At 56.6% G+C, this 27,442-nt stretch overlaps 1 protein-coding gene across 1 annotated transcript in view; it reads left to right on the forward strand.

The window, feature by feature from the left end:
- The first annotated feature begins 5,801 nt into the window (after positions 1-5,801).
- Positions 5,802-27,442, forward strand: part of KLF13 (KLF transcription factor 13) — a 36,561-nt gene continuing 14,920 nt past the window's right edge. The window contains exon 1 of the mRNA XM_037510105.1: positions 5,802-6,381. Within this exon, the coding sequence (XP_037366002.1) occupies positions 5,802-6,381 (580 nt within the window). The remainder of the gene's footprint in view (positions 6,382-27,442) is intronic.

Here is a 27,442-nt window from a genome sequence, read left to right on the forward strand (position 1 = left end):
ATTCTCACTCCAGGATTGGGGGCAGGATCTGCCCAGCAGGACTGGGTGATGTGTGCGGGGCATCTTTTACTGCTCCACTTTCTGAAATGGGCTCTTTGTTTTCTGCCCCTATCTGTGCGTTGGGACAGTGTATAGGGGCTGGCGGTGGGATGGGTTAAGATAATTTATCTTTAGGTCATAAATCTCCAGGCCAAGAAGAACTACATGAACTAGCCCCACGAGCTACACACAGAAATCACTGAAGACTGACTAGGCGGCCAGACCTGGAGTGGGTGCTGTGGAACCTTCCTTACCTCCAACCTGTCATCCTTCCAATCGCTGATGCCTGTTTCTGGCCTCTAGATCCAGATTGAAAGGACTCACGAGAGGGGGATCAAATCCACCGGGGCAGGGAAATTATATTTCATGGGTGCACAGTGCTCTCCCTCCCGCTCCGTGCCAGTGACCAGTGTGCTCTAGATGAAGGCTACTTCCTTACCCCATGTGTCCCTGGGGCCGGAAAGAAGCCTTTGAGATTTGCAGGTTGTGGGCCTGTCAGTGCAGTCCAGCTTCTCCTGAATCCACAGGGGTTCTATCTAGCACGCTTCCAGAAGTGCCCCCAGACTTCTGGCCTGCTCTGACCTGGACAGGTGAACCCCTGTGCCTCTCCCCTCCCTCCTTTGGTAAATACCTACTTTGTGGCTCACCTGCTTTCCTCTTTCTTGGCTGGTTTCTTAATATATATTTTTTTTTTTTAGAGGCATGTTTTATTTATTTATTTGTTTGTTTGTTTGTTTATTTATACAAGCACTGGGTACAGTCAGAAGCGCGGGAGGGTGAGAGAATTCACCAGAGCCAGAGCGGGGAGCAGAGCAGGCAGAAGGACCGAAGTACACTGCTGAGGGGAGCAGCGGGCGGCAGGAGAGGTCTGCGCGCCATGTGGGACCCTCCTCTGGTGGCCGGGATCGAACCGGCGCCGCAGAGGCCGCGGGCAGCTTTGCAACCCAGCGCTCAACCGCTGCGCCACCAGGGAGGCCCTGGCTTCTTAATATTGGTGAAGTATCTCTCGTAGCATCCAGGAGAGGATGATGCCTCGAAAGTAATTTTTTTGAGATCTTGTGCATCTAAAAATACTTGGTTTGTGCTTATCCAGGTAAAAATGGGTTACTCATTGTCCTTTAGATTTCCCAAGGCTTTGTCCTGTGTCTCTTAACTTCTGTCACCGTGAAGGCCACAGCCATTTTAAGTCCTGCACATCTGTCTGTGACCTGCTTCTAGCATCGGGACACTTTGGGTTTCCAATATTCTGAACTTCAACAATCATATGACTCAGAAGAAGCAGAAGAAGGCTATTTCTCCCGCCCCCCCCCCCATTTTGCTGAGTGTTCTGTGGGGCCTTTCAACATATATTCGTCTGTCGTGAAGATAATTTTTGGATCAATTCATTGATGATTTCCCCATTCCTTACATGCTGTTTACTCTGATCACCCTTTTGGGGGTTTCCATTACTTAATCAATGGGTTTTCTGGGTGTTCCTCTAAATTTTAAATCTTACCTCTCCTATTTCCCATTTCTTAACGATTTATTCAAGTTTATCTTCCAAACCCTCTTCTGAGGGTTTATTTTCCCTTTTTCATTTCTGCTGCCTTGTTTCAAATTTCTAAGAATGCTTTGTGTTTGTTCTCTGACTGTTTACATAAGTCCTGCTTTCATGGATTGCAACATCTTTAATTTCTCTGATGAGAAATTATGAGAGTTATGATGACATGTCCTTCTCTCTGCATAGTCCCTATTTCCTCCAAGATGCTTTTAAAAAAATCTGCCAGGGCTTTAGATTTCATGGCACCAGCTTGCCGAGATGCTGGGTCAGCTTTGACTGCCTGTGAGAGGATTAAAGCTCTGCATGTGTGTGGGGCCTGCCTGGCCTCCCCTCTAGGGTGCTCTGTCTGTTTAGTCGGGGAGTGGTAGATGACAGGATGCTCAGGTGTTCCCCTTGGCCCGGTCTGATGCCCTAAGCAAGACCCTTCCACCCTTGTCTGTGTGTGTTCCAAAATTCCAGGACGGGGTATGGTGGTCATAACACCCAATATCCTTATGTTCATTTAATTCCTCTGTTCCATTTTGGCACTTTTGTCCTTTCACACTGTGCTGCCTCTCAGTCTGAGAGGCTTCCTTTTACCTTCTTCAGACAATGCAGGTCTTCCTCATTCTCCTAAAGTAGAATGTTCCTATTTGGTATGATCTAGTAGGTTATTTTCAGGGTCTGGGAATGCTATTACTATTAATTTATATGGAAAAATCTTGAACTTTCCTGACTCACCAAATAACCTACCAAATCATACCAAATAGGAGTGTTCAGGGAGTGGAGAAAACTGCAAACATAGAGTCTTTTGTCAGGAGGGGAAGGCTGCACAAAGCTAGGAGGGGTTCTGGGTGTAAGCACTTCTTAGGCAGACTTTTCCCTAGTCATCCTTACTTTAACTCCATTCACACCCATCTTGTGCCACCCATTCCTAAACCTTCTGGAGAGTTCAGAGTTTGTTCTTGGCTTTCCTTCCTGGTTACCATTTCAAGCTTTCTTTTTCTCAGATCTGCTATAATAATTATGCTGCTGTTACTTCCTACCTGCTTTCCCCATCCCCGCCAATGTCTGCCTTACAGCAAATTATTATTTCAGGAGGCTCCAGAAGTGAGAGGCAATACATGCTGTCACCCCACCACCTTCAGAAACCGTGGCCCCTTAAGCAGTCTTTAGTCTCTTTACTCACAGACACACCTCCATCCAAGAGTTCTCTGATCTTCCCTAGCATCCTTCGTTTATTGTTTCTTCCACTCAACACCTCGATCCCCACCCACCCTCCTACATACTTAAGCCACCTCTGTCAGAATCCTATGTAGCAAGGAAAATAGGGACTGTGGCTATGGTAAGATTTTTTTTTGGGAAAGAGAACTGTATCTATATGGAAGATACTTCCACAGGGGTTTGGCATCAAGTCTGTCAGGGCGAGACTTCCTTCAGTGAGCTCCTAAACAGTCATTGACTACTTGAGAAATCAGCTAAGGGATTGTTTTGCAATTAGAATGTCATGGGACACAGCTGAACCCCTTGGGGAGGCTGCACTCATAGGGAGGTCTGTGCATTGTTTCTCCTTGTGGGTGGAGAGGAGTGTGTGCCAATGCAGAAGACCTTGACCCAGGGCAGGTGCCTTGTCCAGGGTTACCACTCGATACGTAGTACAGTGCATAAGCCTAAGAGGCCATCAGTGGTTGCAGGCTGGGGCCACCCAGCAGGGCTCAGGGAGAAGGCAGAGAATTGTGTTACCTTGAAGGTTGGTTGGGTAGACTCCTTGCGGCTAGAGTGCAGTGGGAGGTGGATGGGTGACTAGCAAGTCCGTGCAAGGCCAGCTCCGTCCTTAATGAAGTGACTGATTGTAACATGTGGTGGGACTAGAGGAATACTCTGAATCATGATTTGGTCAGAATGCAAATCTCTTAAATGTCATCCACACAATATGCCTGGAAGGAGAATGACTCTTTTCTGCCAAGAAAAGACCCCCTAGAAGGATATTACCCAGTGGGCCAGACAGAACCCAACCCACAAGCTGGGTGGCTCCCCAGAGAACCAGTGCCAGGAGGAAGAGGACAGTTAGGGCTTTAGTTAGATACCCAGAAGAGAGCAAACGTCCAGGCCAGTATGCAGTTCACCAGAACATGCAACCCACAATGCCTGTTTTAAGTCCTCCTTGGTTGCCTGCAAAGACAATTTTTTTTCCTACTCAAAATTAATTCCGTGAGAAATGGCGGCTCTTTGTTTTCCGACCGGGATGTCTTTGCCCCATCCATTCCTTCTCTTCGCATCCTCAGGGGTGGGCGTGCTAAGGCTGCCCTCCTTCTCTAGCCCCCCCCCCCAGCACCCCAGCAGGCCTGGAGGCTGACAAACTCCAAAGTCCATTAAAGCAAATGAGCCAGGGGTTGCAGGCACTCTCACCCCCCTCAATTTCCTGGGATCAGGGGCTGCTGGCAAGGGTCCGGGAAGCAGCCTGCAGCGCTTGGTTCCTAAGAGGCAGGAAACTACGCACTGGCCTTTCTGGGATGGTGACCTAGGCCAGGAGAAGGGAGAATGGGAGAATGGGGCGGGGCGGGGCGGGGCGGGGGAGGGGGGTTGGAGGGCAGTCCAGGGGATAAGGACTGGGGCGCCCGTGAGAGTCAAGGGCAAGTTGGCAGGTCTGGGGAGACCACAGCAGGACGCAGTTTCTCTGGGAGGCCCAGACAGCGGGTGGGTGGGGCGCGGTGGGCGGGGTCCTAACAGCTGGTGGCATTTGAAGCCTCCGGTGCCGCGGTGCGCGAAGGGCAGCCTGGAGAAGTTGGCAGCAGGCCGAGGGCGGAGGGGGGGCGAGGAGGAAGAGACCCCGCGTTCTCTGTCTAGCGACGCCGGCTGCCCCAGCACGTAGTGCACTCCCGCAGGCGCGGGGCGCGGTGGGCACGTCACCCTCGCCCCTGTGCAGCCACCGTCCCGGGGACAGTCCAGCTCCCGCAGCCCGGACTCCAGAGCAGCTCAGTCTGGCCCGGTTCCCGTCCAGCAGGAGCCAGTCGGGGAAGCTCCGGGTCTCACCAGCGCATCGGCCCCGCCAGCGGCGATCTCGCCACCGCTCGGCCGCGCGGAGGGCCCGGGGCTAGCACAGGGGAGCGTGGAGAGGGCGAGCGAGCGATCGCAGCGGCCTGAGCCCAGGGCGCGGCCGCCCGGGCTGCGGTGTGGGGCGCAGGGAGCGGTTCCGCCCCCAGACGAGGCCCGCGGCCCGGCGCGCAGCCGGCGCGGACACGCCTCCTCGACGTGCAACCCTCACTCCGCGGGGCAAAGAGGAGCAGCGGCGAGCGCCTCCGGGGCGCACCCACCCACGGAGCCCTTCCCGGGCGAGGCTGGAGGGACAAAGGCGCGCCCTCGGGAGCGCTCGCCCGCGCGCCGGGTCCAAGGCTGTCACGGTACAAAAGCCTTGGCAGGAAAATGCCCCGCGGGGTCCCCGCTGCGGGGGAGGGGGGCGGGGACCGGCCCCCGCGACCACGCCCCGGCCTGCCACCCTCGGACGTCGTGCGTCAGCGTGCCCAGCTCCGGCTCCAATTTCCGCCCCTCCTCCCGCCGGCCAAGGTGTCACGCCCATTGGCGCACGTCGGTCCCGAGACCGGTGAGGCCCCTTCGGCGGCCCGGATTGGCCCGGTCCCGCACCCACGGGCCAATGGCGCGCGCCCCGGCGCCCGGCCACGCCCCCTCCCCAGGAGCGGGCGCGCGGCCGCGCTCCCCGGCCGGTGCGCGCTCCGGGGTCCCCGCCCCCCGAGCGCGCGCAGCGCCCCGCGGCCGCCGCCTGTAACCTGCGCCGCCAGGATGTGGCTGGGGGCTGACGTCGGGTCCAGATGTGGCCCCGGCCCCGCCCACCCCCGGAGCCGGGCCGCCCACACCGAGCCGCGGCGCGCACGGCGGCTGTCCCGCCTGCTACAATGCGCGGCGAGGCTGCGGCCGCCACTCGGCGCGGGCGTCCTTAGCGTCGCCGCTCCGCATCCCTAGGGCCGGCCGCCCCTGACGCCGCGCGGGGCCCCCACGCGCCCGCGCCCCCCATGCGCTCACTCCTCGGGGCCGGGTCGGGCGGGCGCCTCGGGGACGCGGAGCCGCGCGGGTGACGGCAGAGGCGGCTGCGCGCCCAGCCCAGCCCGCGGAGAGGGCGCTGCGCCCCCGCCCCCCGTCCGCTCTCCGGAGGCCGTGGGCGCGGATGCGCCGCTGACGACGCGCGGCGAGGAGCAGTGTCGCCGGCCCGCTGGCCGCCGCGCGCAGCATGGCAGCCGCCGCCTATGTGGACCACTTCGCCGCCGAGTGCCTCGTGTCCATGTCCAGCCGCGCGGTCGTGCACGGGCCGCGGGGGGAGGCCGAGCCCGGCCCCGAGGGCGCGGCCGCCGCGGTGGCCGGCGCGCTGCCCCGCGTGGAGGAGCGCCGCGAGGGCAAGGACAGCGCCTCGCTCTTCGTGGTGGCCCGGATCCTGGCGGACCTCAACCAGCAGGCGCCCGCGCCCGCCCCGGCGGAGCGCAGGGAGGGCGCCGCGGCCCGGAAGGCGAGGACCCCCTGCCGCCTGCCGCCCGCGCCGCCGCCCGCGCCCGCGCCCGCCTGCCCCGGCGGCCAGGGCGCCGCGGCCGCGCCCCTCAGCCCCGCGTGGAGCGAGCCCGAGGCGGGGCTGGAGCCCGAGCGGGAGCCGGGGGCGGCGGGGGGCGGCGAGCCCGGCCTGAGACAAAGGGGCCGGCGGGGCCGCAGCCGCGGCGACCTGGAGTCCCCGCAGCGGAAGCACAAGTGCCACTACTCGGGCTGCGAGAAAGTTTACGGGAAATCCTCGCACCTCAAGGCGCACCTGAGAACTCACACAGGTCAGTGCTGCGGCGCGGGCGCCCCGCGCGCGCGGACCCCGGCCGGCCCCGCGCCCCACCGCGCCCCCGGGGCGGCGGCGGGCCCCGCGGGGCTCCCCCTTCCCCGCCGACCTCGCGCGGCGCGAGGCGGGTCCCCGCGCTCCGAGCCGGCGCCCGCCCGGCGACCGCGCCCCCGCCGGGCACGCCCCCTCCCCGGGCGCTCGGGCGGGGCGCGGGGGCGGATGTCGTCATCGGGGCTGGGGGCGGGGACCCCGCCCGGGCCGGGGGGCGGCGCGGGCAGGTGCCGGCGGGCGGGGCGGGGGCCGTGGGCGCCGCCGGGGGCGCCTCGGGGCGGGGGGGGCCGCTCCCCGGCCGGCCCCGGCGCGCGCGCGGAGGGGAGGGGCCGCCGGGCCGGGCGCGCGGGCGAAGTTCACGCGGGGACAGGGCTCGCTCCGGCCGCGCGGCGCCTTCCTCGCTCGCCCCTTCCTGTAATTTTTCCAGCGCTCTAAGGTTTAATTTGTGGAAACCGGAGCCAGAGGCGGCCAGCGGGGCAGGGGTGAGGGGGGCGGTCCCCGTTCCCGCCGGGCTCTCTTTGTGGGAGCCCCGCCCTGCGGGCCGGCGGGGGCGCGCCCGGCCGGGGGGCTCCGTGGCCCGGCGGCGCTTTCCCCGCGGAGCCGCCCCACGCGCGTCGCCCGCGGGCCCCTTCCCGGCCCGACGCTCACCTGCCGGGGCTGCGCGCGGGCGGACGCACCTGCCCGGGCGGGGGGCGGGCGGGAGGCCCGGGCCGGCGGCCCCCGCCTTTCCCCGGGGCGGCGTTTCCCTCCTGGCCGCTGGGACCTTGTCGTTGTCGCTTGTGCGCTTGTTTTTGCTGCTTCAGCGCAGACCTGGAAACCACATTTTAACGCGTGGCAGACCCGACCCCTTTTTCAGTTCGATTTACCGAATTGTGCATGTCCTCGGCACCCACCCCCTCTGCTCTGGGACTCTTCAGTCTCCCGGGTTTGGGGCAGGGTCCAGACCCCTATACTTAGGCTGTTACCTTGTTCCCAAAGGTTTAATAGATTACGAGCAGATTAAAAGGCCGACTTGAAAACAAAAACTAAAAAAAACTGCAGCTTTCAAGACCGTAAAGCCGAAGGGCCTTTCCCTCCCTTCAATTTAAGCGGGTGGCAGAGATCGGCCGGTGTCCAGGCCCCCGAATCTCAGGGGACCCCTGCCTAGGAGGCTGGACCCGCTTTTCTGGGCCGCTGTGGTGGCCCCAAATCACGTGGCAGGCTGTGGGGTCGAGGGTGAAGGCGGGGCCATTTCTAGGCGTTCTGGTCAGAATTAGGGGTTTGTGTACCCAGGAGAGGGGTGGGCTTAGGAGAGGGGTGTTGGCTCAGCTGGGGAACATGGCTGCGAGGGTGGGTGTGGTCCTGCGGGAGGGCCCGGACAGAGATCCCAGCCTTTGGGCGCTGAGTACCCACTTGGGGCGTGACCGGTCGAGGACCACTTTGGGGGGGGCGGGGCCGGTACTGGGAGGGAAAATGAGTGGAAAATCTCTCTGCAGTTAGTTTCACAGCAATGTGGCCGCTGGGGTTTTAGAATCGCAGAGGGCTTGGTGGAGGGGCGGGTTCCCTGTGCCGAGCCAGGTGGGCTGGCCTGGGCCTGATCCAGGCTCTGGGTTTTCAGCCATCCCCTTGGCAGGAGGGGGCGAAGGAGCTGGGAAGTGGGGCCTGCCTCCCTCGGTGTGAGGGGCTTCCGTTTCTCTGGGGTGCCTGGGAACCTAGACAGTGAATAAGCGGGTGGAGCTAAGACTGCAGTGTGCTTTACCTCTTTAGCCGTTATTAGAACTGGAGTCATTCTCTCCCCGCCCCATCCCCGAGGTGTACGAAAATTTGAGGCCCTAACTCTAGAGTGGGTGCAGACCTCAGAGCTAGGAGGGCACAGGGTTCCCTTGGGAAATGCAGATTTCCAGGTTCTAGATGCCCCCCTTTAACCCTGCACTGCCATTTAAATGCTGTCCCAGGTGACTTTCACCGTCAACCAAGAACCTGCCCCTGGAGGAAACCTCTTTCACGCTCTGACCCAGGGCAACTCTAGGGCACCCACTTCCACCCCAGCCCAGGTGTGCAGGGCATAAGTACTGTAAATGGTGTTCAGAAGACAGACTGGCCCTGGGGAGACCGAGAGGCCGCACCAGGCTGGGATGGCTGAAGCTTCAGCCCTGCTCTCAGGTGGCTGAGGTTTGCTTTGTGGGCTTCTAGCAGGTTGTGGGGGAGGAGGGATCTGTGCAGGCAGTGGCTCAAATCACCCCAGGCCTTCTATTCCACTAGTAACCACCCTCCCCCACCCACGGGGATTTCATGGCGGAGGCTGAGTAGCAAAACCACTTTAATGGGTGGGGAAATCTGGTAAAGGGATCAAATATACGGTGTATGGAAACTAGACTTCTGGTGGCGAACATAGTGTCATATATGCAGATGCAGATTTTAATTTATAAAGTTGTATACCTGAACCTTACATGTTAATAATTAAAAAAAGAAGTAGAAGCCTTTTATATGGCAATGGTAATAATAAAAAGCAATTCTATAGAAAAACGAAACAAAAAACTCACTTTAACCGAAGAGGTTGTCGATGACTTGCTCTGTCTAATCAGGGTCAGACAGATTTGTGACCTGGGATTGGCCCCAGACCTCTCTGAAGTGTGTTGTCTCCCCACACCCCCCTGGAGAGTCTGTGGCAAATGAGGGCGTGTGTGTGTGTGTGTGTGTGTGTGTGTGTGTGTTTGTTTGTGTGTGTGCTGCCTGCAGAGAGCTACCTGCCCGGGCTAGCTGTATGGCAGTCTGGTCCTCCCCTCCCATCCCCAGGTGTCATCTTGGGCACTGATCACCCTCTGTCACATTTAGTAACTAGTTGAGGTTATGGCAACTGCATGATAAAGTGATTCAAGACACTTAATATTTGGTTAACCAGAACTACCCAGCCCAGACCTGGAAAGTTTGCTAAGATGTCTTTGGGGAGAAGCAAGGCCAGGCACAGATTTCATGTGAAAAATTTGGGGATTACAGAAGGAAGGCCCTGGGGGGCATCTGAGGAAGACACCCCATGACTCCCATGAGCATGGTCACTCAGCCCCGGCAGGGACGCCCCAGTGCATGCCTACCTATTTGTTCCCACAAATAATTGTTTTCAGAATGCCTGTCTACTCCGTTTCCCCTCCAGCCCCAGTAGCTGAAGCCTCTTGTGCACTGCCTGGGCCATGTCCCTCTCAGACCCCTGTGCAGACCCCAAGGCTCATCCTGGTCACCTGGCCCTGTTTGGGATCAGGTGGCGACTAGAACAAGATTGTATTCTCTTAGGCAGTTCTTGTGATAATTTGGGTGAGGTTAGTTTGAAACGCATCTCTTCCCCACTGAACATGGGGTTTGATCCTGAATGGCATTATTGAATGGGTATTTAGCCTCCCACAGCCCCTCTCCAGCACCAGCTCTGCCTGCAGAACCTGGTTCTCTAGCACACTGTTCTCCCCGACCCCTTGCAGGTGCTCCCTGGTGCAGCTGCCGGGAGAGGCAGCCTGTCAGAGCTGGGGCTGAGTGGCCGGGATCTCCTTCCACACACGGCGAAGCCAGGCTAGGCTGGCTGTGGGCCAGCACTTTGTCCCAGACACATCCAGGCCGGCGGCCGGCCGCTCCCGTCCCTGCACCCCCACAGCCCAGCCTGCCAGGGGACCTTGTTGTGAAACTCTTCAAAGAATGCAGAAGCATATAGACAGAGTGTGCAAACTTTCTCCTTCCCCTGCTAACCCTCTTCCCCTGGGTTGGTGTGTCTCTTTCCAGACCCCTCTGATGGGTTTGCACCTCAGCACTCATATAGACACGTACAAAATACACGTGCCGGATCCTCCAAATCACACTCTGCCATAGGCTTTGTGTTGTGTGTTTGCTTAGCGAGCATATTCCTCCTTTTCCTGGCTTAGTTGTGCTCCAGGTTGTGGGATGTGGCTCTTCTGTCATTATTGTCCCTTGCCTGTTGGAAGGACAGCTTGGGTGTCTTGTTTTTTGCTGTTTCTAGCCTGCATCAGTGGCCTCTGGGTGTGTCCTGGTCCAGAGGAGTTGGTATTTCTGTAGGAATGAGACCAGGCAGTGGTGTTGACTGTAGTGTAGGCAGCATTTAAATCAGATGCAGAGTTACTGTGTTGATTTAAAATACCCATTATGTGTTTTTTAGGGAAATAGACCAAGACATTCTGCTGTGCTGCTGTGTTACACCCTGTCTTTCCTCTTTGACTTCTACTTCTCCTTTTGCACGTGTGAGAGCATCACATGAGCTTGTGAAACAACAACACTGCTGTCACTCTCACCTCAAGGCGGCCTGCCCTCCATCTTCATGCCCGGGACAGCTCTCAGACCTCAAGGCGGTCAGGCCTGCTCCCCCACCACAATCCTTCCTCCACTGACTGACAGAGGGCTCTGGCCCCCCTGTGTGCATAGGCGGTAGGACCACACTTCACTTAACCCTGTGTCTGGGGCTTCCGATCTCTGGGATACAGTAGAGCTGGGGGCTCTGCCCTTTCTGAGTAGGTGTCTTGAAGTTCACTCATTGAAATGGGCCGGGGACAGCCGCACACTCGTAGGCCTTTTTTGTTCTGACTTTATTCTGAACCCAGTTGGTTGGTTGAGACCGAGATAGAGTAAATCAAAAGTTGGAAGGCCAGGGAGGTTGGTAATGGCTAAAAGAAAGGGAAGAAACAAGCCAACAAGTTACTGATATGTCTGCATGTATGTGCTTACTTCAATCTATAACTCAAGAAACCCCACAGAATGTGGCAGGCCTGGAACAAATGGGCCATTTGTGGATGGCCTGTCATCTCCCCAGGAGTCCCTGTGGGCTGCGTTCTGTCACAACTGACATCCATTCAAACTAAGATCTTGACATGCTAGGGTGCTGTTAATTTGTGCCTGGTTTGTGATTGAGGAAGGCAGTCAAAATAGTTTTTAAAATAAAAACTTCTAGAATGGTACACTCAGTGCTTATGGTTGTATCTCATATTTCGATGCGACTTGCCAGGGGCAGCCATTGTGCTGTTTCCATTAGTTAACAAGAAATTGTTTGGTCTCATAAGGATCCTATGAAAAAGGCACTATTTTAATTATTAGTTTCCAAATAAGAGAACCAGAGCTCCAATGGGTTAAGAAATAAATCCAACATCACACAGCAAAATGAGGGTAGAGCCAGGACTTGTGCCTGGGCAGCTGCACTCTGGGATACACCTGCCGTGCTGACTGCCCCTCCTGCCCAGACCTGCATTTCAGGTGGTGACAGGTGAGCAGGGGCCTGTGGTGATAGATGCCTTCATGTCCCTAGTACACTGCTTCTCCGCAAAGTTGTAGTACTTCTGAAATCTTTTCTTTTCTTTTTTTTTTTTTTTTAAAGATTTATTTATTTATGCATACAAGAGCTGGGGTACAGGCCAGAGGTGTGGGGGGTGAGAGGATTCACCAGAGACAGAGTGGGGAACAGAGCAGGCAGATCGACGGAAGTACACTGCTGAGGGGAGCAGTAGGCGAGACAGGAGAGGTCTGCTGCGCCATGTGGGTTGCTCCCTGGCCAGCCGGGATGGAACTTGCACTGCAGAGGCTGCGGACAGCTTTGCAGGCTGCGTCTTAACCCCTTGCGCCACCAGGGAGGCCTTACTTCTGAAATCTTAAGGGAGGTGCAGTGAACACTCAGGTACCCTTCTAGATTTGTCAGTTAATCTTCTTTTGTGCTTTTTAGCCTTCCCTCCTCTCTGACCTCCCTCTAAATACGCTTTCTCTTGTCCCTGCCTCTCTTCTCTGTAAATACTACATCTTATCTTACATACAGTCTGTATTCAGTTTCCCTAACAAGCCTCACAGTGTTCCATGTAGGATTCTGGATCCAGCTAAGCACACATTGCATCCCTTTGTCCTATCTTTTTGGTTTCCTTTCATCTAGAAAAGCCCCCTTCCCACCCCCAACCTCCCAGCCCCCAGTTTTTGGACTTTTGTTGTATTGGCATCTTAGGGCTCCAGGTCTGTTGTCATGTAGACCACCCCACACTCTTGATTGGTTGGACTGTTTCCTCACGATTAGATCCAGTTTAAACAATTTTGGGTCGAAAATATGACCCAGAGGATGTTAGGTGTGTCTGTGGCACCAAGGTAGGGGGGCCGGTGGTGTCAGGTTGTCCCAGTGCTGGGTCACATGGTTAAGGTGGTGTCTGCCAGGTTTCTCCCCTGTAAAGGGACATTCTCTTCTTGATCATTAATAAGTAACCTGTGGGGTGAACTCTGAGACTCAGGCATTTTGGAGGGTCAGGTTGCTGCCGCTCCTGCGCACAGCCAGGTGCCCTGTGGGGGCAGGTGTGATATCTCTTCACCTTTAGATGTTCATCCCCTTCTGTCCAGGCTAGCTGGTAGGTTTCTACTTCATCTTCCAACTTCCTGCACTGCGCAGGTGCTGGGTTGTGCAGGTACCCCTGCTGGGAGTCTTTTTAAAGTCAAAGAACAACCGGGTGAGTCTTAGGCGCTCCCTTACCCAAACAAACAAGGCACTCTAATTTTACCTTGAATGAAAATGTCTCCACATGATATTTATAGCCAGCTCAGAAGGTGGTTATGGGCATTTTCTTGGCCAAACCACCCTTGCTCTGTGGCCACAGGTGACCCGCCTCCCAGACCTGGGCAGAGCCTGTCGCTGGTGACACGCGTAAGGTCCTGGTGAGTCTCTGTGCTTTTCTTAAAAACAACACAAAAAGCAGAACCCACTCTCCAGGTCTACACATTTAATTTGAGCCAGTTTTTCTCCCTTCTCGTTGCCCCAATTGGGATTATTTTCTTGAGATGTCAACTTCCTGTCAGGATAGGAAAAACTTTGGGGTGTTCTCTCCAGTGTGACAGTTCAGAAACAGATGCTGCAGGGTGACTGGAATGGGAGGCAGGGGTGCCTCCCTCCCCAGGGGGTTGCTGAGCTCAGAGGCTTTGGCTACTGTGCTGGGTCAGTAGAATGGAGACTACCCTTTTATCCTTTTACCCAGATTGCTGGTTGGCAAGCAATTTAACATTATGCCCCTAAAGTAAGACAGAGAAATCCTTACCCAACCGAAAGCTCTGCAAAGCGCGCACACGCACACACACACCCCCCACTCTCAGACACACAGACGTGGTAACCTCTTCCTTGCTGGGCAGAACTGAGCACTCAAACCTGGGACATGTTTGTGCGGAACCTGTGATTTCTGGCTCATTTGTTCATTTGTAGATCTTAGAGTTCCCTCTGACCCACACCTCCCCTGCTCCTGTGTATCGGGCAACTGTGAATCCGCTGTGTGAGAGTTAGGCCTCCTGGGGTGGGAGGGGGCACGGAGTTCCCTTGGCGGGAATGGGCCGTGGTAAAGATGCTGTTCCTCTGTACCTCTCAACCCCCTCGCTCCTTCCAGTGAGTGCCCACAGCTGGGGTGGTTTCCACCTGCTTCCCTTGCCCTTGCATCCAGGGTGGCAGCCTTGTCCCTATTTGCTGTTGGGTTATGTGTGCATGGGGGAGCACACAGCCCCCATCTCTAGTTTTTACCTTGGGGTACGCGTGTGTATGCATGGGGGCATCTGTTTATTGTTCTCCTTTATTGAAGTTCATCACACAAAAACACTTGCTAACCAGGAACTTGGCCACACTCTGTGGCCACTGGCCAGTTTGTCCCAAGGTGACCTGTTCGGAAAAGCGCTGAGGCTTGATGTCTCAGATTAAATGTCCCTGTGCCACTGCCACGGGGGTGTGGCCTGCCCTGCCTGGGTGGGTGACCTGGGGTTCCTGAGCACAGGGCATGTCTCCTTGTTGCTGAGCCCATAGTACATCACGGAATAGCACTGCAAGAAACAGTGACACAAATTAAAAATCACTTGCTAGGGGCACGTGATTCCATGCCTGGCGGGGCTCCTGTCTCAGAAGGCGCTTGTAAAGGGGGAGCTCTGGCCTGTGCCTGTCTTCTGTAAACATGGGCTGGGTGGAAGGAAGCTTGGGCCAGGAGAGAGGCCCAAGTTGGCTCAGAGGAGTTCAGGGCGACGCACAGACATGGAGGGGGCGGTTAGCAAGGAGACAGCGGGCAGCCTGATGGGTGGTGGAGGACTCCTCAAGGCCAGGGGATAAGTCCCCTTAAGTGAGTGCAGGGCCTGTGGTGGGCCCAGGCGTCTCTGAGCCTCTCACTTGTTTCTAGCTCTTGTTCGTTGTATAAATGCTCTTTTTTTATTTCTATTATGTACATCCAAGGAAAAAGTACTTGGATTAGAACTACAAGTAGAAACCGAAGAACACAGGTTTTTGCAAGGATGTGTCAGAAAAGAGAGAGGAAGCAGTAAAGGCCTAGGTGGGCCCAGAACTCCACCATTTTGGAGAGGAAGAGCAGAGACCCAGGGTCTGGGCGTGTCCTTGGCGCGGGGTGATGTTTTGCCTGGACGGTTGGCTGGGTGTGTTGCCCAGAGCCACGTGGGGAGTCACAGGGAGGGCCTGGGAGTTGGAGGTTGACACCATGGGTACCCAGTATCTTAAGCCAGTATCAGACAGTGCAGTGCATTTGACAGTATGTGGTTGAGTGGGTTACATAGTTGCTACTGTGTAATACTAATCTGTATTATGTAACCATTGATGGTTACTCACTTACTGCCCATTGGCCTCAGTCCCCTCACTGGCAAGGTCTGATTTGCCCCCTGGTGATTGGTGGCTTCCACGTGTCCACCGAGGTCCTCTCCCTGGCTGTGCCAGTGATGGTGGAGGGGGGTGGGGACACAGGCCTGTCAGCGTCTGCCCACAGGTCTCCTCCGCCCCAGCACCGAGGTCTTGCCAGCTTCCTCCTGCGCCGGGCGCTCTGGAAGGAGTTCCCCCCGCCTGTTGCTGTTTCCATTTCTTAGCAAGGGCGGTCAGCAGTCAGCGCCGTGGAGGAGGGGACCCACAGGGACGGGCTCCCTGCAGCCCTGCGTGCGAAGGGCGGTTTCCCAGAGCTTCATTGTCTTTCACAAAGTGCCCCTTTTGGTCTGCTCGCATGGCAGATCCTGTTTTCTAACATGACTGTGCACTTGGCCTCAAAGAACAGGGAGTTCTCTAGGAGAGCGGCTTTGCAGGATGCCATCCTTTACATGATTGACATGTAGGTCCAGCCTTCTCAACACAGTGTCCTCACTGCGGTGGGGTCCTGCGACTGTCCACTCGCAGGCGTTGTGGGGATATGCTGGCAGGCACACAGCGGGTTGTCTGGAGTTACCACCCGGTCTTGAGGTCCTGCAGGAAATTCCGTCCTGGCTTCCAGTCGCGTCTGATTTGAAGCTGCCCTCCTCTCAGAGCTGGCTGGGCAGCACATGTTAGCATTTTGCTGTGGACACGTTGCATCATTCTCCAGTTCAGCCGCTATCCTTTGCAAATCTGCAACCTCCTTTCTTTTCCCTGGTCTTCCTCATCTCTCTAAATTATTCTCGAGCATTCAAACTTCCCATGTTCATTCCCTTCTGCCGCACATTCGACACTGCGTGGAGCCTTGAAGACAGATATGTGTGTGTGTGCAGGTGTGCCTGAATACGTGTGTCCACGTGTATGTGTTCCTGTAATTGTGTGTGTGCGTCGATATGTCCCTGTGTGGTTTGCCTATGTGTGTGTGCATGTGTGTGCCTGCAGATGTCCCTGTGTAAGTACACGCATGTACATGTGTGCATGATTCCGAGTGTGTCTACATGGTCAACTGCCCGCCAGGTCTCAGGACAGTAGTTTTGGGAAAGCAAGTCAGTCATGAGGCGTCTGGCCAAGGGGTGCAGCCTGCGGCGAGGGTGTTTGTTTCTCCACGACCCCCGGTGGGGCTCTGCCACGGGAGGCGGTGTGTGCTGGCCGGGCCGCGGAGGTCCGTGGAGCTGCGCTGGAGGATGTGAGTTCCTGGTCCCAGGCTGGCAGGCCTTCTGGGCCGTTTTGCCCTTGACCTTTTCACTGGGCCTGGCAGTCTGGTGTGGTGGCCTGGAGATGAGCTCTTTGGCTGCCGAGCTGAGGGTTCAGCTTGGGGCAGTCTCCTCCCTGCTTCTCCGTCCTCCTCCATCTCTCCTTCCCGCCCAGTAGGAGACCAGCGGGGTTCTCACCTGCCGCGCATGGTTGTAGCCCTCAGGACTCTCAGTGGGCGGACATGCTGGGCGCTGGGCGCAGGCCCCCCCAGGGCTTGGGGAGGTCTGTGGATAGGAGCCTCTCTGTGATGCAGCCCAGGCCCCGCTTGGGTCTGGTTGGGAGACCCGAGGGGACGCTGAGCCTCTGGGGGCAGATGCCTGGGCGGTCGGTCCCCTCTTGCGTGTTGGAGGCAGCGGGCCAGTTCCTGGTTGGTCAGTCCTCCCACCAGGGGAAGCAGGGTAAACACTGGGTTTCCTTGGCAACCAGCTGAGCTGGGGCTCAAAGTGCTCATGGCAGGAGAAGTTCTCATTGTCTCAAGTTTCTAGGATGGGTTTCTATTTTGATTTTTTTCTTTAATTAGCTATGTGACTAAGATACCAAAATGCCTGACCTGGTTCTTATAATTTCTTAATAAACATTTGTATTCCCTTCACAGGAGGAGCATTTCTTTCAGTGATTCATTAACTTTTTCTTTTTAACTGTGGGAAGGGCCTGGTGAAGAGTGGCCGGGGCAGCACAGAGGCCCCCCCCACCCCAACAGCTGGCAGGGCCCCAGGCAGGGGAGCGCTGGCCAGGGTCCAGGTGCTGGAGTGCTTACGTAAACACCACACCAGGATTTTATTGGCTTTGAGGTTGACGAAGGGACATGGAAAATTTTGGGGAGATGCCTGTTTCATCTGGCGGTGCTCAGATCCCTAGAACTGGAACTTCTGGAAGTCGCCTGGTGGATCGGTGTGTCTGTCTGAGCCCAGGCAGCATGCTCCCCACTGATGCCACGTTCTCTGGAAGGCCCAGGTGGGAACTGGTGTTGTACCTGGTACTGGGAAATGGTCTGGTGTTTTGCTGGCAAAATGGAGCTGCTCCCCTAGGTAGCTGGGACTGAATGTGCTGTGTTGGGTGACTTCCTGCCCACCTGCCAATGTCTCTGGGACCCCCGGAGGGAGGACCAGGTCAGGAGGACCTAGAGGGCACATTGCTGTGGGCAAGATTCACTGGCTTGTCCCTCACCTGCTCTGTCTACCTGAAATAACCTGGCGTACAGTCACTGCCCCCTGCAGGGAGGAGCCAGGTCAGTGCATAAGAAAGCTGACTTCATCTTCTCATCAGACAGGCTGGTCCAGGCCTCCCTGTCATTGTGGGAGTGCAGGGCCCCTTGGGTCCCTTTCTGAGACACTGACAGGCTGAAGAAGTGCTGGCTTGGGCTGGGCTACCTTGTAGACCCCCTTCTCTGGCCTCCCTGCCCACCGCAGGCCTGGACCTGCTCATGGTGACCTCCATGAGGGCAGGGCCCACCAGCGACACTGGAGGAAATGTCCAGATTTGTTGCTTTTGTTTTGGGGTGAGTCCCTGGTGTTACTTTCTGGGCACCTCTCCTGGGTATGACACAGGGCCCTGGGCAGCTCAGGGCTGCAGCACCTGGCCTACAGCACCCCTCTTTACCTGGACACTTAGCAGCCTTCTTGCCAGCATCCTTTCTCTCTTTGTAAGGGACCCTTTCTTTTTTTTTTTTTTTTTAAAGTTTTATTTATTTTATTTATACAAGCACTGGGTACAGTCAGAAGCGCGGAGGGTGAGAGAATTCACCAGAGCCAGAGCGGGGAGCAGAGCAGGCAGAAGGACCGAAGTACACTGCTGAGGGGAGCAGCGGGTGGCAGGAGAGGTCTGCGCGCCATGTGGGACCCTCGCCGGCGGCCAGGGATTGAACTGGTGCTGCAGAGGCCGCGGGCAGCTTCGCAACCCAGCGCTCAACCGCTGCACCACCAGGGGAGGCCCTGTAAGGGGTCCTTTCTAATGACGTATACAGAATTTAATTTTTGGGTGAGGAATTCACTTTAATAGTCTTTTATGGTTTTTTACTCAAAGATATTGAAGTGTTATTAAAAGCCTGGAAAGCCCGAGACACTAACACATCCTTTGGGGTTTTGTGAACCACCCAGCACCTCACCTCTGTGTCATCTGTAAGTCCTGACAATGTTGGCTTTGGCTCTGAACCCCACATCACTGCTGCAGCTCGTGTATGGCCACGTGGGGGTTCGACCGCAGATGTGTGTCTCACTGACCTGGTTCAGGAGCCTCTGGAAGTTGTGTTTCTATCCAAGAAAGTCCTTTCTGTGTGATTATGCTTTGTCATAGAAACAGACCAAAGGGACCCCGGGCTTGGAGTGAGAGCCGATGGAACCCAGCCCTGGGTTTTCATCTCTGCAGCAGGTTGGGGGGTGCTGAGCTCTGAGGTGGGGAGGCGCGTATGTACAAGTGTGTCTGTGCTGTGTGTACACGTAGCATGTATGGTATGCCCATGTGTGCACACACGGTGTTTGTGGTATGTGGTATGTATGTATATGTAGCGTGTGCTGTGTCCCTGGGCGTGTGATGTGGGAGTGTGCACATGATATGTAGTGTGTACGTTGCATTGCAGCATGTTTTATGTGTACATGTGTGGCATGTGACACACATGGTATATCCATATGGAGACATCCACGTGTGGTGTGTTTGCTGTGTGTACATATGTGCACACATACACGTGGGGAGGTGTGGTGAGTCTGTGGGGAGGCGTGTGGGGTGTACATGCACATGCGGCAAGTATGTTGTATTGCATGCATGTATGTGCTGTGGAGTGTGTGGCCATCTGTTTAACTTGCCGGAGCAGAATTTTACTGCTGTGGTATTGCTCGCAGGCACCTGAATGAACATTCTTGTTGCCTTCTCTTTTGAAAAGGAGCAAACAGATAGACAATTTGAACTACTCTTTTGAAGCAGGTGCCAGCTCTTGCCCCAGGGTTCTCCCAGAGCCTCCCTTTGGAGATGAGCTTCAAGGGCCTTGTGGCCCCATGATCACAGCCTTGGCTCCAGTCTGTAAGATGCCCATCTTGGACTGTTTGAGGATAAACCAGGACTGGATGCAGAAAGGTGGTGCCCATGTGAGGTTCTGGGAGCCATCTCATTGCTATAGAGACCCCTGCCTGGTGGGCTCTGCTCAGACTAGGGAGTGGCTGCCCACGTCAGGTGAGTCTCTTTGTACCTGGTAATCTAGCCTTCCCAGGGACCAGCCGCTATACCTGACCAGACTTTACAGAGCAGAGGTAGGTGAACCAGAACCTGAAGGTGAAGCTTCAGTTCCCAGAGCAGTTCTGGATGGGCCCACTTGCTCGTGGTGGGCTTGTGGGTGATGTGGCCCCTGCTGTCCCCTGGAGAATAGTCTCAGTCCGTCTCATGGCAAAGGCCTGCAGTGCCAGCGTGCTGGGTGATTCCACCTAATAGAAGGACTGTCTGCGTTCACATGTGCTTGGGAGACTCCCTGAAGTGTGCGGTCTTGGACCAAGGCGCCATGACCAGTTTTCCAGCTGGCAGCCTCTCTAGCCCCAAGGACAGAAGCTGCAGCGAAGCTGCTTCATCGGAGCAGCTCAGACGGGTGTGCGTGCAGCGGGGAATCCCACTCAGGACACCGCTTGCTATTTTTATGCTGTTCCTGGGCAGCCCTGGTCGCTGCTCACATCCTATCCTGCATCTTGTTTACATGAGTAATTGCTGCACGAGCTTCCGGCTATCTGTGGATATGATTTTTGGGTATTTTTTTCCTTTCTTTTTTGGGGCAGTAATTCTATATTTACAGATATGAGACTGGTTTCCTAATGGGAAGCATGGAAGCATCCTCGGGGCTGGCTCCTCAGCCTTGAGCCATGGTTTTGTGCCCCTTTCCTGCCTGCTTTCATCTTCCTGTGAGTGTTTGGCATTGGAATACTTCCTGTGTGGTCCGAGGTGAATGTTTTGAATGGATGGGGAGAGCCCAGGGCACTTATTCTGAGATAAAACCTGAGCCACCAGCGTGGCCTTCCTTTCTCTGTCCCTGCATCTGACTGTTCCAGTGGATATCTGTGAACGTCCCTCTGCAGTGCCCACTGTCACCACGGGTGGCTCGTTCTGAGTGCTCGGGGAACATACTGTGGCTGCCACTTCTGCCCCTTGAAGACTGGGTGTCTGTGAGGCCCCATCCCCATGTGCTGCTCTGGGCCTCGGGGAGCCTCTGCTCCTTGCAGGCCGGGGAGCCACTTCTCCTGTGCCCCTTGGGGCTCTCCTTCCTCCTCTGGTGCCTCCTTGAAAAGCACTGGGATCAGGGAAGACAGGGGCCTGGGTGACCCTCCCTCTGCTCAGCACCCACGAGCAAGGGAACGTCTCATTGAGTGTGAGGAATGGGTGGAGACCTGAAAGCCAGAGGTGACTTGCTTCTGTGTCCCCGCTCAGCAACCCCTCCCCCCACCCCAGCCATCCCTTCCTGAAATGCCCCGATGCTCCCTGCCTGATTGGCATGTGGGCCTCTGGGAGGCACCACTAGGATGCCATGCTCGTCTCCTATAGCCTGTGCTGTCCCCCATGGTCTGGGGAGCCTCTCCCTGTCAGAGAACTGAACACACCTGGTGGCCTGTGCCAGTTCTCACCCAGTTGTCTGCCCAGCTGGCCTGGGGAAAATTTTCCTACACTTTTAGTGCCATGATATTATCCTTGCACACACGTTTGCCATGGGGTGCTCCAGCTGTCACCCCAGCTCCCACTTGCCCCTTGCCTCTGCTGCCCATAGGTGAATTTTGGGGTCGCTCACGGGGAATAAATGTGTCTGTTCCAGAGGCTGGGAGCAAAGGATAAGGTCTCCTGGGAGACCCTGAGGAGGCAGGCCTGGGGCTGGGAAGGGGTGCTGCGTAGGCGATGAGAGATGGGGGGTGAAGGTGTGGAGATCCAGGGGGTGGGGTCAGGTGCCTCCTGAGATGGTAGGGAGAGAAGTTCTAAGGTAGCCTTCCACCATCGGGAGCTGCATGAGGTACCCCAAAGGGGGAAGGCAGGCAGCAAGAAGCCCAGGGAAGAAGTGGCTAAAGTGGGGTCGCTGTGGCTGTGCCTGACAGAGCCTGTCCTGCCCTTTGGGGTCTCTGGACCTCTGGGCCCCTTAGCTGTGTGCATGCCCTCCTCCCCCGGGGCTGGAACTCCTGCTCAGCCCCTGCCCCACCTCCCCAGGATGGTGCTGCCCATAGGTGAGGAGGAAAAGTGTGTTTCCAAAGTCACATCTGGTGTCTCCTGGTTGAACATTCCAGCCCATGCTTCTTGGCACCCTTTGCGGATCTGCCTCAGCCCTGGTGCTCCTTGCTCTTTCTGGACTCTTCCTATCCATTTCTGAAGGCCAGAGACAAGAGACAAACCCTGGGTTTTCCTACTGGTGGGGGAGAGCAGGAAACAGAGGACTTGGAAGGGAGGGAGCATGCCAGTTCCTGACCCGGGGAGCCAGCTTGGTGTGTTGGACATGCCGCCCACCCCCGTCAGGAGGACACTGAGAACGGGCAAGTCCAGCGAAGAGAAGACTGCAGCAGAGGCAGACAGCGGGCAGCTCGGCTGCAGTCTTTAACTAGGTTCTGCACTGGAGTGACAGCAGGACCCAAGGGTCTGGTGTATCATCCAGCCTTGGCTCTTTCTGGAAGGAAAAATGCCAGGCGTGGTAATGCATGCACACACACATTTTTATTGAAAATGAGACATTTACTTACAAGCCATTTGGGAAGAATAAAAGAAGAAGAGGTTGTAGCAGCCTCAGTTTTACCTTCCAGAGGGCACTGTTGCTTGGCTCATCCTCCTGGATTCACCAGGATGTGGCCCTAGGAGGTCCCCCTGGTGCCCGGAACAAGGTGGCTGTGACTGCAGTCGCCTGCCCTCTGCGGGGGCACTGGCAGCTTGTACAAGCCCAGGATTGGACGGCGTGCCAGGCCCCGGCGTCTTGGGCTCTCGTAGTCAGCCTCAGCCTCTGGTATTGCTTTTCACTTCATCGAGGGCTGTTTTCACCAGAACCAGAGAGCACAGGAGTGATGTGGGGTGCTGGGTCCTCTATAGCCCTATTTCCCCAACTCACGGGGGTGTTTTGTCACCTGACTTTGGAGTCTTTGACTGGGGGAGACTGAGGCCCAGGGGAGAGGCTGCTGCCTGATGCTTTCTGGTGGCCCACCTGTGTGGTTCCTGGCTTGGGCTCCGCTGCCCTAGGGATGGGGGTTGGACCCAGTGTCCTCTCTGCCCAGATGTTGGGGAGAAAATGGCCCCTGCCAGGCTGTGCCTCCATCTCTGCACAAGAGCAGCAGTCAGGACTTGGGGGGCCCCTCTTTCCTAAGGACTCCCTGAGATCACACCTGCCAGCTCCCCTCCTGCCAGTGTGAAGTGGGGTGTCAAGTAACAAAAAGCAGAAGAATTCAAATGTCTCTGGAATTCACATAAAGTTAGAGAGTGGAATAAGCGATCAGCCACATGTCCTCAGCTAAGCCGGAAGTACTTGGAGAGCTGCTGAAAGTGCCAAGTCCTCGGAGAAGCCCTTGCGGGATCTGTGACCTTCCCTGTGGATGCGGTGGCTCTTCACCAAGTGAAACCTCACAGAGGAGTTATCCTGACCTCCCAGACCTGGCGGTGTGATGGGGCCCGCAGTTCTTGTTTGTAAGCCAGCGTGCATGGGGGTGTGTGGGGAGAGGTAAAACTGGCCCCTGGAAGGCCCCCTGCTTGTCCCATAGGCTACCAGGCCAGTTGTTCAGAGCCTGTCCTGGGCTCCTCCACCTGGGGCAGGTCTGAAGGACTGTCCCTCAGCCAGGCAGGTGGACATTATTTGAACTCCATCTCCTTACAGATTTCAAGCGGGAAGCATTTGGTTCTAGGTGAGGATGCTGCCCTTAGGTGCTGTTTTTGTCAGATGCTTAAACCTGGTCTGTCAGGGGCTGTGTCCCCCAGAGTGTGGGGTAAAGGAAGTGAGGTCCAGGCTTGGTGCCTTGTACCTGCTCACCCTCCCAATGTTTCACAGAAAGTAGTAGGCATTTCAGGAGGCCTGACTTTACAGGACCCACAGGGTGACATTGGTTGGGTACAGTCCTCTGGGTAAGCCCTGGAGCAGGCCAGGCCTGGTGAGCCCTGAAAGGCCTCGAGGCCAGGTCAGCGCCGCGGCCCAGGGTGTTTTCATGGCCATAGCAATGTGGAGTCGGTGTGGAGCCTAACTTTTGTTGGCCCTCCTGTAAGAACACGATAGTGGCGACAAGAACAGGGACACTAAGAGGGGATGTTGGTGGGCATTCAACTAGTGAGTCCCACAGCATTCAGGAAGGAGTTGCCCTTTCAGATGGCCCATGTCTGCGCTCCCTGGACCTGGTGGCAGCTTCTAAGCTGGGTGCAGCCAAAGGTCAGATGTTTGCTCCTCTCTTATTATGGCTTAGCTGGACTTCCAGGGTGGCCTCTTGGGTTCTTGGGGGCAGGGAGCTCCCTGAACATGGACACATGATGAGGCCTCACTGGCCTCTCTTGTCCTTCCTCAGCCCAAATTCCTGCCTCACTCTGACTGGGTTGCTGGGCCCTAGCCTCCCAGCCATACCCCCTTCCCCCACCATGCCTTGCTGTGGTGCCGCCTCTGAACATACAGGTGGGCTTTCTGGAGGAGGTGGCGGCACTGCAGAGGGTGGTGGCAGGTGCTGTGCCCTGGGTGGCCCCACTGCCTGCTGCTGTAACCCAGGACGTCGCAGACCCTCACTGGGCCTGTTTTCCTGTCTGTCACTGGGGCAGTTTTGCTGGCTGGTGTTAGAAGGAAGTGCCCACCAGAGCAGGTTCTCGTAACCTGGTTCCACAGCACAGTTTCTGGGAGTTTTATCACCCCTGACACCGAGCCAGGAATGAAAGAAGAAACCAGGCTAGTACCTGGGGAGCCCAGCCCAAGTCTTCTGTAGCCACAGCCTTAGGTGCTTCTCAGGCCGTGGAAGGCCAGCGAGGGAAGAGAACCAGGGGACGTCCCTGGGGGAGGAAGAAGCCTGAGAGGGTCCTGGGCTGGGCAAAGCCTTGCCATCTGGCCTGGCCCACCACCGGCCCAGTGACTGGCCTTGTCCCGGCAGGGGTTGGGCTGCTTCCAGATATGTTTTCATTTTCAATTCCCTTTATTGCTCAAACCACCTCAGGGCCGCAGAAAACAAACCGTTATCCTTAGCTGACCTCGGATTCCTGGCCTCAATTGTTTGCCGTTTGCTAATTTTAGCTTCTGATCATTTCCACCCTTATCCTCCCCCCAAAGGGAGACACAGACCAAGAATAGTTGCCGGGAAGGGGGGCTGCGGCCTTTGTGGCCAGAGTTCCCACAGTGATCTGGCAGAGTGTGTGGGGTAGCTTGCTGCACTGGCCTTCCTCTCCCTGGGTGGGTGGGTATGGGGGGCCTCTTAGTACACAGGGGATCCCCCATCCCCTCTGACTGTGCACTCTGCACCCACAGGCACTGATGTGCAGAAGGGAAGAGGGGTTTCTCAGTCTCTGTTTCTCCTTTTAAACAAAGCAGGCCACTTCTGGGAAAAGGCACCCTGAGGCTCCCAGACTCTGGGACCAAATAGACATGCGTAGTCTGGGGTGAGACGTGGCGCTTGGCCATAGCAAGGAGACAGCGTCAGGCCGGAGGGCCCAGTGTGGCCTCCCTGCCCAGTTATAGGCCCTCCTTCCAGCCACGGAGCCAGCCCAGAGCCTCGCGGCTGACCTGAGCCAGGCCTCCAGGGCACACCCTGCCTTCAAGAGGGCAGGGCGAGGAGCAGCTGATGGAGCCCCAACCTGGGGTGTGCAGTAAGCAGGCCTGGGGGCAGCCAGGGATGGATAAAAGGGGCCTCCAGGCTGGGCTTGAGGCAGTTACCCCTCACCTCTGCATGGTCATTCAGCTTCTCGGAGAAAACATCAGATGGACCCCGGGGTTCAGAGGAGCATGTAACAAATACTTGCACCCACAGCCTCCCCTCTCCCAGAAATCTCAGATACTCGATTCACCCATAAACACTGCTGTGCTGCGCATTTTAAAACAAAAGCCCCACGAGTCTAATTCTAATGCCAGAATAACAGAGATTGGCGGTGGAATAAAGGAAACTGAGGCCTGAAGTCTGGGTTCCCAGAGCTGGAGGGGCTGGGCCCACACTGAGTCCCGTCTCACTGGCCCTCCTTGCAGACGCACACATTTATGAAGTGGAAAGTGACAGCAACAAAAACAATCCAGAGTGCTGCCAAGGTGACCCAGGTAGACAAGGAGGGGCCGGGCGGCCCCCACGGGACTCTGTGGTGTGCGAGGGGCTGACACTTGATTTTTGGCTTGGCTTTTCTGGTGGACTGGGTGTACAGTCATCGGTCTCGTGGCTTGCTGGTGGGGTTTGGAAGGCCTCGCCCACTGTCTGGACCCCTGAGGTTGCTGCCAGGAAGACTGAAACATTCTGTTTCCTGATCGCTGGTCCCTGACTCATTCCTTCCTTCTCCGGAACTTGAGGCTGTGTCCATATCCCAGGCTCCAAGCACTGCCTGGAGGTGCCCTGGCTGTTGCCTGCAGGGGTTCCTCCGGCTTCTGAGTCTGGCCTTTCACGTGCTCTGGCCGGAGGGCACCTTCTGTGTCCGCAGGGCACTCTGGAAGGGTTGCGCTGAGCCCTCCCTTTTCTGACCTCCGCCCTCCTGTCCTCCATTTGTCTCTTGGCTGTCCTCCGTGAGGCTTTCCCGGTGTTCTCCTTCAGCGCGGTCCCTGAGATTTCAATCCACCCTGTTTCCCCTGCTGTGTCTTTACTTTCAGACTTGGGTTTCTGGGTCCCCTTTGAAGGCGCACCCTGTCTTTGCGTCATGGCCGCTGTTGGGACCTCCGAGGATGATGAGTGCCCGTCCCCACACGCCATGGCCTTTGTGTCCTGTTGGCCGCCTTCTCCACCTGCTGGCTTGGAGCCCTCACCCATGTGCCGCAGCCAGAGGCTCTCTTAGGTGTCTGTGAGCCCCGGAGGCCTGGGGGTGCTCCCCGAGCTGGGCGCGTGGTGACAGGCAGTAAAAGAACTTGCCCTCAGGCCCCTGTTTGGGAGGCGGCCTTGCCCCAGTCACCTCTGGGGTCACCAGTCTGGAGTCCCCGCCTCTGCTGACCTGCTCAGATAGTAAACTGGCCTTCAGCAGGCACGAGAAAGGCGGCAGCCGTCTGCGAGGCTTCCTAACCCTCAGTTGTCCTCTCTCAGCCCACCTACCCTGCCGCCAGGGCCCCCTGTGCTTTCGGGCACTGTTCCGTGTGCCTTCCGCTCTAATGTCCAGTTCCTCAATCATTATTGTTCACTCCTTTCCCTTTCATTTCTTTTGTCTCAGAGGGCCCTGGGGACAGAAGGTAGTGATCTGCCGCTTTGGTCCAGCAGGGAGGTCTGGGAGAAGAGAGGACGTGATGAGGCCTCCCTTGGTCAGCACCAGCTCCCCACCCTGGGCCCCCACCACCGTCATGCTCTGTTGTCTAGCCCCTCGTCGGCCCGTGTCCTCCTTCTGCTCTTAGCCGTAGTGCTGTCTGGGGATTACAGCCAGAGCTACTCTAAGCAATGTTCTAGAAGCCTGTGAAAGCAGCTCAGAAAAAGGTATGCAGGGCAGGAGAAGCCTGCACCTCAGGTTAGCAGGTTTAATTCCGTGCTCTGAGATGGACCGTCCAGGACTGCAGCGGAGACCCAAGCGCGCGGCTCTGCCCCTTTCCCTGGTGGTGGTGGTGTATGGGTGTAGCCGTGCTTCCCGCCACGAGCACATGCCAGCAACTGTTCCCCCAGCATCGGGCAGACTCCAGGCAGGAAGAGAGGCAAGGGTGGGACAGAGGGGGCATGGCCCTCTATTACAGAAATGCACCCAGTGGCTTATCCAGCACACCTTGGTCGGGACCAGCTCATGGAGCCAATCCTGGCTATCGGGAGTTGGGAAGGAAGCGTTTTTTACCTGGTGCATTTTCACTGCAAAACAAAGTCATGTTTCCTGGGGAAAACATCCAGGGAAAATGAGTGCTGGCCAATAAGCACTTAGCTGTTGCTGCCAAAGTCTCGTGCATTGGTCCCCTAGGTGGACAGTCATTGATCAGAAGTGTCCGTTGGCAGAGATGACCACTGTGCGAGCCAGTGCTCTCGGAGCATTTGAAGAACCTTGGAAATCACTTTCTCCAGCATTTACTTTC

The sequence above is a fragment of the Talpa occidentalis genome, unplaced genomic scaffold (assembly GCF_014898055.3).
Source record: "Talpa occidentalis isolate TD23 unplaced genomic scaffold, MPIMG_talOcc4v2.1 talOcc4.14, whole genome shotgun sequence".
Taxonomy (NCBI): domain Eukaryota; kingdom Metazoa; phylum Chordata; class Mammalia; order Eulipotyphla; family Talpidae; genus Talpa; species Talpa occidentalis.